Below are 16,086 nucleotides of genomic sequence, written 5' to 3' on the forward strand. Positions count from 1 at the left end.
GCGTTGATGCCGTTGTGGAATCTTGGCTCCTCTCCTCAATCCGTTACACGCGGCTATAATTAAAGCCGTCCCAGAGCCCGCAGCTCCCTCAGCGCTCAGGCCGCCCCGCAGCCCCGCTCTGCCCTCACAGCGCCCGCCCTCAGCCCGCCGGGCCGCACCAACGCTCCGGGCACCGAGGGGTGGAGAGACTCCCCCCGCTTCCAGACGCGCAATGGGCGCTCCCGCCTCACGCCCCTCCCCCTCGTGCCGTCATCGCCCCCACTGGCCAATGGCAGGGCGGCTCTGCTGCTGAGTGACGTCCCCGCCCCGGAACTGTTTGTCCCTGCACGTGCGCTGCTCACGTGACGGGGAGGGCGCGGAAGCGCGCGTCTCTATGGTTTCTGCGTGGGGCAGAGCGTCCGCCTTGGGGCCTTGGCTGTGTTGGCGCCGCCGGGAGGCTGGCGGACTATGAGTGTCCGTCCCTCATTACCTCACGGCCGGGAGGAGGAGGAGGAGGAGGAGGCTGCCGGGATAGCGGCGGACCTGCCCGCGGCCTCGCTCCGGTCCTCCGGCCGCCCCGGGAAGCCCCGGCCGCGGCGGGCCCTGCCCGCTCCCCCGCCCGCCGGGCCCGCTTCTCCGGGGAGCCTCGCCCAGGCCCATGGCCCCATGAGGCGGCAGAAGGCTGCGGGGCAGCAGCGGCGGCGGCGGGGCTGAGGCGGAGGAGAAGCCGGGACGGGTGCAGGAGGTGGGTGACCCCCCCGGGGGTGTGAGGGAGGCGCGGGTGGAGGGGGCCCCGCCGTGCGCCCGCCCGCCCCGGGCTGGGGGAGGCCGCAGGGGGGTCCCGCTCCGCGGCGCCCCCTGGCGGCCCCGGGGCCGCTCGGGGGGGTCGGGCCGGGGGCACGGGGGGTCCCCGGGGTGTCCCCGGGCTGGGCCCGACGGCGCTGCGGGACCCCCCCGAACACCCCGCAAAGTTTGTGTGCGGCAGCCCGGGGCTCGTCCCGCCGCCGGTGCCCCGGTGTGCCCCCCGGCCGTCCGCCCGCGGGGCGCTCCCGGGAAGCGGGGCTGGAGCCGAGCGGCCGCCTTTGTTAGGCCCCTGCTGCAGAGGAGGGGAGACGAGAGGGAAGCTCCCCCCTGCCCCTGCCACGTCTCAGATCTTGAATGAAGTGTTGTGCTTCCAGATAAATAAATAATGATTTATCTTCCCCAATGCGGCTGAGCCGTCAGTGGTAACCTGGGAAGGCTCATAAGGCTCAGCACCCTCAAAGAGCCAGAGCGGGTTACTTTTAATAGGCAGTGAAGAATTTACACGGTCGCTTTGTCAAAGTTATGCTTTTCTTTTGCCTGGTTCCCTTCCTCTTTGGTTTTGTTTTTTTAAATTTTATTATTATTGCAAAAGTGGAGCTCAAAGAAAAAAATATAATTTTCCTTAGGTCATGTAAATTGTTCCTTATGGTCTTTCTAAAACCTTGAGGTGAGGATTCCTAAGCAGAGCAAGCACTGCGGGTATGCGAGGTGCAGCTCTCAACACCCTTCCCATCATCAGTTCTGGTTCAGTTCAGAGTCCTGTGACTCCTACTGTGACCGATGAAACTTCACGAACAAAGTTTACTATCTTTGCACGTGCAGGGGAGGGAGGGAGGGAGTTGTCACAACCTGAATTTCAGTGCGTGTCATCCCTCACCCCCCAGCGTTGTGTGCTCTCAGCTTGGGAGGTTTAGAGGGCTGCTCTGGTGGTCACAGTAGTTCCCTGCCGCTGCTGCTGAGAGCTGAGTGTGACTTCAGTCCCCCCGTGGTGTTCCCTGTGTCTCACGTGCCCGTGCTTTGAGCCCCATTTGACAGTCTGATTTTCTCTCCCCTGTATAGTCAGATCTCACGGTGATGTTGGTGTTTAAGCTCCTGCCACTGACCTGTAATCCTTGCCTATCATGTTTGTTCATCTCTGTCTGCACAGCCTTTCCTCCCTGTGTTTGTTCCGCCCCTTCTTGTGCTGCATGAGCTAATATTCTCATCTTTGCAGGCAAAACACTGCTCTGGGTTGTTGGTTTTTTTGTACCATGCCTGCTTCCTGCTATTATCACTTTCCTCTGTTCAGACCATGCTGGCTTCAGCTCTTCCTGTCGTGCACATCTTGCCTGTACCCCCTGCATGTTTATTTGGGAGCTGTATTCGTTCACCCAGTCCCAGAAAGTAAATGCAGATTCCAGTCTGTGGTCTGGAAAATAGTCTGTAGTTTAGAAAATGGTGGTTTCAGTGCTTTTAGCTCCTCTTTGATGTTGCCAGTGCTAAATCAAGGGCAACACCCCTGGGAGTCCAGCCCCAGAGGTGTCATTTTGGGCTGCCGTCACTCTCTCTCAGGAGCAGGGGAGGGAAGTGCACTTTTTTGCCAGTGGTGCAGGCATTGACAGAGGAGGAATGGGTGAGCAGAAAAAGCAGTGGATAGAGTGTATCTGTAGTCCCAAGTCTTTTTTCCTTCTGTTTTCCCGCAGTTTTGTTCTTAGTATGAGAAGTCTGGTGAGAATTTTTTGTGGTGAGCCACCTATTAAAGTATTCAATACCCTGGAAAGTGTGATTGCATGCAGGTTGTGTCCATACTCTCCCAGTCTATGTGTGAAAACACCCATTCTGCTGAGCTGCCTTTAGTGCTGTGCTTGGTCACGTGCTTTGGAGGGTTTTATTCCTCTGCTTGTAGCAGAAGCAAGGAAGCAGCTGTTGGTTTTCCACCTGTAACTCTTTGTGTAACGCTTTCCCCCCCTCCCCACCCCTCCATGCCAGGGTTCTGCAGTGCTCCAGGCAGCGAGTTTTGAAGCAGGATGGGAAAAAGACGCTGTGTTCCTCCACTTGAGCCCAAGCTGGCAGCTGGCTGTTGTGGGGTGAAGAAGCCCAAATTGTCTGGGAGTGGAACGCACAGTCATGGGAATCAGACCACAACTGCACCAAGCTCCAGTTCAGGTCCTCTTCAGAACCACCAGCATACAGATGGGAATAATGGAAGGGAGAACGTATCTGACTTGACTTTGGGCCCAGGAAATTCCCCAATTACTCGAATGAATCCCACTTCAGGAGCTCTGAGCCCACTTACTCGGCCCAATGGAACTGCCAACAGCACCAAGAACCTGGTGGTGACAGCAGAGATGTGCTGCTACTGCTTTGATGTACTCTACTGTCATCTCTACGGGTTCCCTCAGCCACGGCTTCCTCGATTTACCAATGACCCCTAGTGAGTACAGCCCTGTGTGGGAGCAAAGCTGGGAAACAGCTTCCAGAGCTGTGGTGTGGCTGGGGAAGGGTGAAGGGTTTCCTCTGGGGAGTGGGAAGAGGGGTGTGCATGGAGAAAGGGGGGCGTTCTGCTCCTTGCTTTGTCTGCTGGGAGCAAAAGGATGCACTGTAATTGCACAAAAGATTAAAGTGCTGTTTGTTGCTGGAGGTGAGTGAGCTTTAAAGAGTGTCCTTAGAGAGAGGAAGTGCTTAGCTCTACAGAAAGAGCTAGGCCAAGTGTGAAGAGGTGTGGTGCTTCTTCTGCTCACAGTCTGGTGTGTTCCATGAGGCACTGTGTTCTTTGTGGAGGAGTGCAAACCCGCTTCATGGTAATGTTCTGGTAAAGTGTGCCCCCTTCTTTGTAGGTAGATTCCTCTGTAAAAATTAACTGAGTAGTACCACCTACAAAATTGTACTAGAAAACCAAATTAATGTCATTAATTTGAAGAAGCTCCAGCTTGTAATGTCACACACTGACTTGGAGAGGGGTAGAGACTTCCTTCTGTAAAGCAAATGGGAAGGGAATAAAGTAAAAAGTTAAAGTTGGAGCAAGTTTCCAGCTCATCCTGAAACAAATGCTGGGCTGGTGAGGATTGGACAGGGACTCTCAAAGAAGTTTTCAGCTGTCCAAGTGAATGGGTTTAGCAGAGAGGGGAATCTAAAAATTACCAATTATAGAAGATGTGTTAGGGAGATCGTGCTAGCTGGGCAATGTGGGGAGAAATTCTAGGATCATATAGGTTGGAAAAACCTTTGAGTCCAACCATGAAGCCAGCACTGCCAAGAGAGTTAACTTTCAAGGACGGTACCAAGGTTAGGAGGAAGGGAGATGTGTGTGAGCAAAAGTGAGGAGAAGGATTTATGAAGCTGTTTCACTTTGGTGAGCTTTAGCTAATGTTTGTCTGAAGGTTGACTGCATAGGTGTGGAAATGTTAATGTTGTTAAAATGTTTGTTAAAAGAATTATATGGGAAAGATCAGTGACAGATGGACCTTCTGACACTCCTCCGGGGCCTCCTCCAGAACAATAGATAAAATAAAAAGTTGCTGACATCCTTAATTTAAGCTAATGAATTTTAAATTGATGTAAAGAACAATGGCTTAAACAGGTCAAGGACTTCCTTTCTGTGTACTCAGTGTCTGCCCACCTTTCTGCTGTCAGGGTGGATGTAGGTTGTGCTTCCTTGCAGTTATTATTCCAGCTGGATTATGGATACATGTTCTGAATGCTGCCGCAGAGTAAGCTGTTTAATGCTGTAAATCCAAATAGACACAGAAATGCTCTGGACTGGGATATCAAATAGTTCCAGGGACTCCCCAGGCTGAAACATTTCTGGTATTCATACACACACTGAGTGGGCTCCCTTTAGAACATTTGGTGTCAGTCTGCTTGTTGTTCTGTCACTCAGAGTGCAAAGGGTTATTTGCTGCTGCTCTGGTAAGCCGGTAAGAGAGATGGTTTTATAGAGCTGCATTCTTTTGGTGTCAGAGGAGATTTCTGGCTGGATTTTGTTGCTTTTTCTGTTGACTAGTATCAAAAAAGGATGTCCTTTGGGGAATAGCAGCTGGTTGAATTTTTATGCCCAGATTTGAAAAGTTAAAAATTGTTTACTGGTTATTTCTCATGGTTAAAGTCTTTTAGATCAGCACACCAACAAAGCATAACCAGCCCTTCCCTTAGCTTCCCCTGTCAGCAAATGCTTACCTGGATTTTCTTGTGTTACAGCATTTGTTCTGTTGTTCCCAGGAAATGGATGTACCCCATGGAAATGTTTGCTCTCTTGGAGGGCAGCACACAAGGAAGAACTGCCCCACTTGAGACAGTCTTGTAATGAATTTCAAGCCAAATGTTACCAAATACAAGAGTAAGCAATGTGAAAATGCAGAAATAATTTGCATTGTGGCCTTTTGTGACATAATTAATGTCAGTGTAAGAGATCTTTGGACAAAACAAAGGTTTATACCAGGAGTCTCTCTGGACAGACAGAGAAGAGACTGTTGATTGAACAGAAAGAGGCACAGGCTGTTCTTTGACTGTTTTTTAAACTGGTGCTGAATTTTAAAGTAAAGCTAAAATTAGGTGTGAAGGTCAGGATTTGGCATAAACAGTGTAATAACATGCAAGTTACAGGGTTATGGATTGAAAACCACATGAATTTCAGTCACCAGCCTGAGGGGATATGCACATGGACAGCACTCCTGGTGGGAATTACGGAGCTGTAGATACCTGTGAAGCAAAGTTCCTTTATTCCAGTGTGAGCAGTGATGGTCACAGATCAGTGGAGAGATGGTGACATTGCAAGCCTTGGAGTGATGTCTGAATTAACTTGGCAAAGGAAGGAAATACCCCCTTTACATGTTACTGTAAGGAATTACAATTTGGACCCTATGAAAGTAGTTGATCTGTTACTTTTTCCACTTTTGTACTTCAGTCTGATTTTTTAATAGTAGGTACTACAAACTGGTGCTAGAGCTATACTATGGAAGTTTCTAGTTGCCATGCAAGACAAATAATAGGATACTTGCATCATAAGGTCTGTTCTGTAACAGGTTTTTCCCTAGTACAAGCTAAAGCCTGATTCAAACAAACTGTATTTTTCTACTTTAAAATTCCCTTTGTAGTTGCAATTGATGAAGCTAAATTTTAGTTGCTGTTAGTTTTAGTTCCTCTCAGCCTAAAAACCCTCATCAAACATATATAAAGTGGGATGTTGTGGCTGGGGAAGGAGCAGTTGACATAATCTGCTGAGGATATGGCTGCAAAGTACCAGTAAATGCTCTTGGGTGAACATGGACAAAAGATTGTTGTGACTTTTCTCAGTACATCTGGGAAATAACACTTTTCAAGGAGGGGCTCTGGAACAATGGCCTTATTGTCAGCTGCACCTGCAATTTGCTGAGTGCATTTATTCTTCAGAGACAGAAACATCATCTTCTCTGCAGTGAAAATAGTGAAATTTTATCTATGTGTACAGAATCGTATCTTTTTGTATGCCTCAGTTGTTCTGACCACAATGAAAAATGGTTTTAAATGTGCTTTAAGGCATTTTAAAATATACAGCCTTCTGAATGCAATTATCCTCTCCCTTCTGATAATATCTCTTCCATTATAGATGCATAAAGCTGTGCTGCAGCTCAGTGGAAAGATGGGTTGTGGGATTTTTTTTCCCTTTGGAAGGGGAAAGAGATAAATTGAAAATGTGAACCTGCAATTTGAATTGAAGGGGAATTTACTTAGATTTGTATTCTGTGAGTGATGGTTTTTATGTTCTCCCTTGCCTTTTCTCTTTGGGGTGAGTGTAACATGGACTGACCAGTACTTTCAAAGTTTTTATTAGGTTAAGGTAAATTTCCACTGAACTTGTGACAGTAGTATTTCTCAGAGATCTCCTGTGTAAGTTTAGTGTCTTTTTTTTTTTTAAGTTTTCTTATGTATTTTCTTACACTCTTTTTCTGTTTGCTCTTTCAACATATGATAGATAGGTGAAAATGTAGAAAAATTATATCCTGTGAGGGCCTTGAAGTGTTACTAGAAAAGCAGAACAGCAAATCCCCTGCCTTTGTTGAGCCAGCCAGGAGGTTGTTGTTTGGTGTGGAAGGATGTTTCCACTTCCTCTGTGGGCAAAGTCCTTCACAATTATCACTCAAGGGCTAATTGGTCTTTTGGGCAGTACTTTTGCTGTTGGTCACAGCTGGTAACTAGATCCTGAATGATGAATTTATGCTGTGATGGATTTAATTCCATTGTTGCTCTGAGGAAGCTCACTGGGCATTGATTTATTACTACAGTTTAAATGATGTTCTCATTACTTAGACTTAAGAAGTTCTGTTGCTGTGTTTGAGAAATCATCCACTCTCCATGCTGGATTTGTTGTCTGAACAGAACATCTTAGTATTTTTGTAAGGTTTGCTGCAGAGTTCCATTGCTGTCAAGAGCTTCAAGAGTTTGAGGAAAGTAAATGTCTGAGCCATGTTGTCAAATCAGCCTTGATGGTTCAAATCTCCTATCAATGTTTTTTTAATCTCAGAAAATCATATGCTATCATAATATTTAAAGTTCAGTAGAAACCCACAGACTGATGTCTTGCATTCAGTGCTCTGAACAAGGCACAGAATCACTCATCCTGTTTTTATAATTAGGTCAGCATTATCAGTTGCCTTACAGAATTTTGCAGATACTCGGACATTCTTGTAGAGCTGCAACCACCACTGTCCTTTTAGTGCTTCTCTCTGCAGCTCTTTGCAATTTCACTCACTCCTGTAGAAGTTAATTTTTTTGTATTTAATGTTCACAGTCATCTTTACCTGTTTATCTCTTCGTAGAGCTCTATTATTCTGAAGTTGTTATTCCTTAAGGCCAAATTTAGGTGGTGTAGTTTAACAGCTTGAAATGAGCCTGCTGAGTTTGAGAATCCACTGTTGTGCTTGTAAATTCATGATGGTAGACAGGAAAGTGGAAATCCAGGTGATGTTTGAGTAGGAAGAACAGTGTTTTAGATATGTGTTCAACAGGAGAAAATGTGTGTAAATACAAATCAAATGTAAGGTAAGCAAAAGATGTGGACATAAACTGATTGAGCCTTAGGGATGGACCCAGAAGTCAGATCCTCATGGAAATAACAGGGGAAAAAAAATTGATTTCTTTTCATTCCTTAAAAAGCAAAAAAATAAAAGCTTTTATTGCAAGTCTGATTTATAGAAGTGGTAGTATAAAGAATTAACTTGCATCATTGATATTAATTTCTATTTGACCTATGCTGGAAACTAGTGGATGCTACAAAGTGAGGCCAATACTGACAGGTAATCGGTGGCATCAAATAACCATTTCAGTCAGTAGAAGACAGCCCAGAGTCTGGCCAGGAAGGAGTCTGTGGAGGACTTCCAGAGTCCTGCTGGGGAGGATGGAGTGTGCTGACAAGGTGGAGGGAAGTGCTAGGGCTTGCGTGTGGGGGGTGTGTGCTTGAAGTTTTGTTCTTGCTAGATAGCAGGTGAGCAAACCTGCCTGCTGGGGTTTACTGCAGGGAGAGGAAGCAAAGGCGTGGGGCTCTTTCATACCTTGGATGTCTCCCCTTAGCAACCAAATATCTGTAGAGGCTGGAGGGTTTCTTTCTTTTTTTGCCTTTTCAGTCCACTCTTTGTGACGTGGAAGACGGGGCGAGACAAGCGGCTTCGTGGCTGCATCGGGACCTTTTCAGCCATGAATCTTCACTCAGGACTCAGGGAATACACATTAACCAGGTAACTGTCAAAAATGAAATAAACATGAAATAAATATGGAATTAGTTCGTTCACTGAAGATCTCTAAGGATTCAAGGTTAGGATGTTGGATCAACATAGCTCAATGTAATATGCTTCATAATGAACTATACCTGAGGGTAGGAAAGTTACATTGAGGTGATGTGTCAGGATGTAGCGGAACATCTTTGCAAAAGGTGAGTTGCTGTTGGCATTTTAAGGCTGCTGTCAAAGCTATCTTGCATACTAACAGTTTTGACTTCTGTAGCACATAATTTCTCTCAGCCTGCAGTAGGCATTGCACAGCATCAAGAGGCTTGCCAGTGGTATTACAGTTCATTAGATTAGGGAGAGATGCAAGTCATTTTCTCTGCAGTAGCAGAGAAGCGTGTTTCATGCAGGCATAATCAAAAGGGGAGTAATTGAGCATCTGACTCTTTATTTTGGTGCTTGTATGGGGTGACGTATCTTCTCTTCCCTTTAGTGCACTTAAGGACAGCCGATTTCCCCCCCTGACCCGCGAGGAGCTGCCCAAACTCTTCTGCTCTGTCTCCCTCCTCACTAACTTTGAGGATGCCAGTGACTACCTGGACTGGGAGGTGAGAACAGGTGCATTTGGAACTCTGCATCACTCTCTCGTTCCATTCGGGTTCGGGTTAGTACATGGTGATGTATCTCCTTCATTACAGGGGTGTATGGGGATAGAAGAGACTGGGAATAGAAGAAATGGGGCTGGAAAGCTAGAAGGAAGGAAGGAAGAGAATGGCCCAGCAATATGCTTTTGGTTGGGGGGGATCTGAATGGGAATAAAAGAAACATGAAAGTGGTTCGTGGACTTGGCCCAATAGGAAATGGATGTAAATACTTCTGTAAAAACCTGGGAAGTATTTTGATGGTGTGGATAGGAACTGGAAATAAAAAGTAGTTAAGACCAAAGGTATGAATGGTTTTTAGGACCTTGTACATTGAAGTGTATTTCATTCAAGAAGAATGTGTATATATATATATGGACTTCATAGTCAGGTAATTTTAGGCATCATTCTTGCGTGCAGAGATTTTATCTCTCTTGTGTGACACAAGAGATGGAAAACTGACAAGACAGCTCAGGAGAAGTGGCAGGGCCACTGGTGAGGCTTGTCTGGGAAGGATGGCTCAGAGCTTCTTGTGAGACCTGCCAGGCACGAGCAGAGAGTGGGGAAGAGAATGTCCTTACCAAGGCAAAAGCCAAACTGTGCAGAGAGAGAGAGAGATGCACGGCATTGTGGGAATGACAACTTAGTCATGGGCTCAGTGCTAGCAAACACCTCTTATCTGGCTGTTCATTTCCATCTATAGGTTGGAATCCATGGGATCAGAATAGAGTTCATCAATGAGAAAGGTGTCAAACGCACAGCCACGTATTTACCTGAGGTTGCTAAGGAACAAGGTGGGTTTGAGATGGCAGCCAAACATGTCAACACATTGTGTCACAGAATTGGGTAACAATCTATCAATTTGGGGCTTGGAATACAATGCTGTCCTCGCAGTGGTGCCATGGAACCACCAGGCTTAATCTGGACGACTGACACCAGATACAGTTGCTGCTGGGTTTTCATTCGGCCTGTCTCTCATCCCATATCTTTGCACAGCTGTGTTTTAGTGCCAGAATGTTTTAGGGCTGAAGAAATAGAGGATCTCAAAGTATGGATCTTCCAGCTTCATTCAGCATTGCATCTTTCCTCTTCTGTGTTTCTCCCACCAGCTAGGATAACTGCACGCTGCACAGCACCAACAGGAGAGTCACTTTCCTCCTCATTCTTGCTAAAGTAGCATCCTCCAGAGGAGGGCTAGAAACACAGCCCCTCTGGAGCACACTTCCCACTCAAATAGAGTAGTGGTCACCATGGTAACAGCTCAAAATATTGCCTCCTCCTTTCCTCCACCTAGCAGAGTGGAGTGGTCGCATCCTCCTGGCTCTGGGGCAAAAGACTAAGGTAGGAATTTTAACTGATCTCTCACATAGCAGTGCACTGTGCTATCACTAGAGCATCAATCCCAATTTGTCTATGTAAAGAGATTAGTATTACCTTCTTTTCAAGGGAGCTAAGTGGCACATGATGAAAAAATTCAGGGTCCTTGCAACAGTAGCAAGGCACAGACCTTTATAAGAAGACATGGAATGGAAAATGGAATTGCTCTTTCATAGACCAGCTCCAGTATGAGTTTAAAGGGGTAGGCATGTGCAGATAGTGTGCATGCATCAGGCCATGTATGTCCAGTTCAACACTAGGATTTCTAAAGCTCAGAGTTTCCTGTTTAGTTGTTTGTTTTTCTAGAGTCCTTTTAATGCATCTCTTGTGGTTTTGAAATAGTTTTTTATATTGAAAAATTTGCCTTGCTTCTATTTTTCAATAGACTGGGATCAGATCCAGACTATAGACTCCTTACTCAGGAAAGGTGGCTTTAAGGCTCCCATTACCAATGATTTTAGGAAAACAATTAAACTTACCAGGTAAGCAGATGTATTTGTTGTCTTTTAATTTTACTTTACAGTGTTTTCTGGGTCATTTAAAATATTTGTGCTTGATGTAAGTCTTTATGCCTCTTCCAGAGGAGACGTAGTGTGAAAGACCAAATCACAAATGCCATGTGTTAGGCATATAATGCACAAGGAATTAAGCACAATGTGTTTGGTCCATGCAGGATCAAAGCTGGCATTTTTCTAAGTGTCACTGGTTTTAGTATTACTGTATATGTGAAAGATCAGGAGCAGAACCTTTGAGAGTTGAAAAGGTTGATTTTTTTGGCATCTTTTCAATGAACTTCCTTTTCTTAGTGTGCTCATCTCTGAATGCTGTAGCTATTAGTAGGTGACACCTGTCTTAAAACCAAACCTCGCTCAAATTTGGCTGGTTTTCAGAATTTTCTTGCTTTTCTGTACAACCAGCTGTCCTATTGGTTTCTGCCCCCTTTATTTGAGTAAAAAATGGGACTTTCTGGTTTTCTGTAGAAACACTAAATTATCAGGTCATTCTTTACCTCTAGAGAAATGAGGTGAGTATGCAGGGTTTTCTTTAACAGGAGGTGACAGGATGAAGGTTTTCATTAAAATCTCACATAATGTGGTCTTTGTGCAACTCACAACCACTTTGTAGCTGACTGTTTAGTGTGCTTTAGACCTACTCCACTCTCTCCAAAGGAACTTCACATTTTGTGAATTTTGATTGTACAACATGGACTAAATAATTTATGTCCTATAATAAACCTCTTTTCACTTACCTCCCCATTTCTTTCACTACCTTTTCAAGTGTGGAGATAACCACAAAAGTAAACAATACTGAAATACTGATTATTTAATCACTGTAGTTTCTTCCAGCAAACTCTTCTTGCAATTTGTGGATAAAAAATAATACAAAGTGATCATTTATTTCCTGTGTGCTACTTCAGGCATCCCTTTAATTATCATCACCTTGATTAGGACTCATCTTTCAGGACCCTGGAGCTAATTCAGGCTCACATAGGTTATTCATACCAGTGGGTTCTTCTTGGTCATCACTGGCTGTGAGCTGGAGGGGAGTCTGGGGTGAGCGTTTTATGTCAAGTCCCTGCATTCACATTCTCTGAAAAATCCCTTCACCTAGGATTTTTCTCCTGGGAAGCTGAGAAGCCTCAGAGAAAAAGGAAAACAATTCTTATCTCATTTGCTTCTCCTGTGTTTTGCTCCTTTGGAATGTGTTTGGAGATTGTTTATCCACAGGTGATTGTTCCATTGCATTCTGCTGGGAGTTGTTTTCACTCTTTGGCCAATCAGTGCCAAGCTTTTAGGTGTTTTAACCTGTTTTGTGTATTTGTGGGCTGACAATAACATCTGTCTTTTATGTTGCCTGACTAATTATTTGACTTAACAAACTAACCTATAGTGGGATTGATATCCAGCAGTGGGAATATTATTTGAATACAAACCTTCTGAAGACAGATGAGCCAAATATTAGTTCAATAGCTGTGTCAAGACTCTGGAAAGAGTCACGAGTTTTCATTATTATCTTTTTAGCATTCAGTAAGTATCCTTTCTGTGTAGTTCAGTATAGTATTCTTTATTATAATATAGTATCATAAAGTACTCAATGAGCCTTCTGAGAATGTGGAGTCAGATTCATCATTCCTGCCTTCGTCGTGGGGAACGCAGATCCGATGCTCCAGCTGCGCAGTCTGACGTTGTGTTTCTGCCTGTTCCCGCAGGTACCGCAGTGAGAAGGTGACAATCAGTTATGCAGAGTACATGGCCTCCCGCCAGCATTGTTTCCAGAATGGCACCCTTCATGCCCCCCCCCTCTACAATCATTACTCCTGACACACGGCTGCATGACCAGTCCCACTCCCCAGTTGCTGCCAACGGCTATGACATCATCGGGGCAGACGCCTCCTCTTCCTGGTCCAGTTACTTCTATTACTGCACCATTTTATGATGCTAGCTTCCGTTGCCAAGTCTGCCTTCCCACTGACCTGGGGGGAGGGTGAGAGCGTGACAGGACTTCAGGGGCCCAAGCCTTATCTCAGCCTTCCCTCCCAGCGGGGGTTCAGTTGGATTGGGGCTCCATGCCTACGAACTGTCGTGAGGTGCAGAAGACCTTTAGGAGTGAAAGTGCTGCTTCGGACTGATCTGTTCCTGGGTGTTACTGACACTCTGGAAACTTGAGTTGTTTATTATGGAAGCCCCCCAGATCAAGTAGGAGCATTCCCCTGGCAGCCTGGGCAACGGAGTCCAACAAAACATTTTTTAGGTTCTTTATAATTTTTTTTAACCTCTGGTATCTGTTGTGTACTGAGAGCTGATTGCAGTCCCCACGCATCACAGGCGGACATCATGATATTGGGGAGGGTTGAACACCTGGATAGCACCCCATCCTCATGGACAGAAAACATGTGAAAAATTAATCCATTATTTAAATAAACCCTTGAAGGCTTTAAGGCTCGGATCCTTGGTAGGTTGGATTCTTGGTGATGAAGGCTGCTATGAAATACAATGCTGTTTTTGCCTGTAAGAGAGCGACGTGGCACGTGCTGTGTACGCAGAGGAAAGGATCCTCGAGTGTCCCTGGACAGTCTTTGTTTTGACCAAATTTTGTTTCCAAATATTTGTAAGAGATAGGATTAGGGCTGGGGAGGGGTTTGCAGAGCATTGACTGTAGTTGTACAAGTGTGACCAGTGACTGAAATTTGTTTTAATTTAAGCTAACAGTCTTGGGGACCTTCCTTTTGATAGAATGGCCACTTTCGCCGGTATGACTACTGATCTTAGGGGCTGTGAGTGTTCCAGTTTATTCCAGGCCTATGGAATAGTGCTGGTCAGTTGTGCTGGTAAGGTTTATCTTACTCAGCTTAGTCATTGATTGCCACATCCAGGAAGTCAGTGGGGAAATCTGTATTACCCAAATGGCATGAAACTCATGTGCATTCTGTAGTTCTTCTTCCATGGTGGTTGGTGATCACAAGGAATACTCTTTTCTGAATGGAAGTTATCAGTTGTATTCTGCAGCATCATGGAGGGATGTCATAAACTCTAAATTATGGCACTCTTTCAATGAGATAACTGGACTTCAGAGTACAATTTGGAGTGGGGTTGGTTGGTTGGTTGGTTTTCCAAGCTTCTGGAGGGTCAGTAATGAATGGGGAAGAGAACACAAGTGCAGAGCAGAGTCATGGCTGTTTGGTTGCACACATCTTCTGAGCCGGCTCGTGTATTGTAATTGGCTGGTGTTTGAAGCCTGAAATTATGCTGTGGTGTGGCAGGGAATAGGGCTGGTAGGAAGCTGAGAACTGCAGGGTGCTGCTCCTGGTCCTAAGGAAGCAAGGCACAACTGGTGCCATTTTGCTTCATGTTGGTGTAAGTTCTGCTGGAGGAGAGAGACGTGAGGGGGATTCCTCTGGATAACGGTGCAATATTGACCCAGCTTTCCTTCTGCATTGGGTCATTCCTACAAATTGCCACTTTACCCTTGTGATGTTGTAGGAAAGAATTGAAGATGAAAGGATTGTTTCGTGACTTCCTGCTGCTGAGAATAAATGAGTCTCGTTACAAACCACTCCAGTTTGTAGTTTCTCCCCCAGGTGCCATGTAGTGATGGGGGAGGGTGGGGTCAGCTCCAGGCATACCGCTCACCTTTCAGCTGTCAAACAGTATGATACATAGGGCTACACTCATTACTGTTCAAGTGTTCTATGTTAGAATTTCATTTCTAAAAGGTTTAAAAAAAGGCAAAAAATGGTGCTAAAACTTCACCCCTGAGCACGCTCGGTGAGACTGGTCATGCAGGCATACAGTGCCAGGCTTTTCAACTATACTGTTTCTTTTTCAGGTGTTTGCCCTGTTCTGTGTCTTCAACAGTGTATAGTGTTTTCCTGATTTCAGTTTCTTTGACTAGGGGATGACTAAAGGGTGGGGTGGGGAGGGTTAGTTGTCATTTTTTTAAAGAACAGAATTTTAGGATTGAGTAACTTGGTTGGTTTAAGCCTGAAGTGGGACAGGTGGTTTGGGACTGGGGAAGTCTTGTCCTCTCCCACTTCTATTTCCCCACTCAGTCTGTTTAAAAAAACACAAACAAAACATAAATGCCTCTAAATATGTACTGTGTTCTTGTCTTGTTGCAGTGAGAAGAGAAGCTGGCAGATCAGAAACACTGGTCTGCTGCCTAAGGAACAGGCCCTCTCAGCTTTAGTCCCATAAGGGTCCAGCTATAAAATCAGTCAAAAACTGTGTCAATAGCTAAGTCAGCTCAGAGAAATGTATGACAAGGACAGGTGGTCTCAGGAAATAATCCCGTTTCTAGATCATTACATGGCAGCTATGCATAAGGATGAAAGAGGTGACATGGGCACAAACTGCAGTTTGAATTGCCTCAGGATGGAGACAGCCAAAATCAGTGGCCAATTGATGTGAGATTTTCTCTGTGTTTGCTTGGCTGGGACAGCTGGTTAGAACTACTCCTCAAAGCAACTGTTACCTGGTTTGATCTGGATTAACTCATCCTTAGAAGCAAGTGCCTTTTGGTCTAGAAGGGCTTATTCTCATGACAACCACAACTGATAAATAATCTCACTGCAATGATGAAATGTCTTTGTTTTACGGTAACTACAGGAGAATGTCTTTGATCACTGGAGTCTGTCAGTGTTGAAATGTTTCCACTGTGAGGTTCATAATTTTTTTTTTTTCATGTTGTTCAACAGTCAATCTCAACTGAAGCCATTTCGGTTTGGGAATGTTATATGGTCAAAATATCACATATCTACAGTTTATCAGAACAAAAAAAAAATCTGTAAGGAAATCTAAGAGTTCATTTTAACCTTTGCACAGAATAATTTGTTTTCATAGTACATTAACAAACCTCTGCAGTCTTCTCTGACTATTAGTGCTGTTTTCTGTTTGTATTCAGAAACTACATGTTGTTTTGTTGGGGGTTTTTTTGGTTAATTTATTTCCTTAAAGCAGGAGACCTCTTTTGACCTACAGTGCAGAGACGTCAGACCAATTCTTTATATTACACTTGGTTGCCTCCTACCTATATAATAATTTCTGAGTGTAAATAATTGAACTCTATCCTCTAATGAAGTATTGTAGAGAATAAATCATAATGGATAAAGA

General features: G+C 45.0%; 1 protein-coding gene across 1 annotated transcript; it reads left to right on the forward strand.

Moving 5' to 3' along the window:
* The first annotated feature begins 479 nt into the window (after positions 1-479).
* AMMECR1L (AMMECR1 like) lies at positions 480-16,086 on the forward strand. The gene is made up of 7 exons (XM_059854989.1): positions 480-724; positions 2,752-3,196; positions 8,361-8,471; positions 8,953-9,067; positions 9,804-9,894; positions 10,863-10,959; positions 12,687-16,086. The coding sequence occupies exons 2-7, from the start codon at positions 2,790-2,792 to the stop codon at positions 12,796-12,798; spliced, it is 933 nt and encodes a 310-aa protein (XP_059710972.1). The 5' UTR covers positions 480-724; positions 2,752-2,789; the 3' UTR covers positions 12,799-16,086.

This window comes from Haemorhous mexicanus, chromosome 10, assembly GCF_027477595.1.
Source record: "Haemorhous mexicanus isolate bHaeMex1 chromosome 10, bHaeMex1.pri, whole genome shotgun sequence".
NCBI lineage: Eukaryota > Metazoa > Chordata > Aves > Passeriformes > Fringillidae > Haemorhous > Haemorhous mexicanus.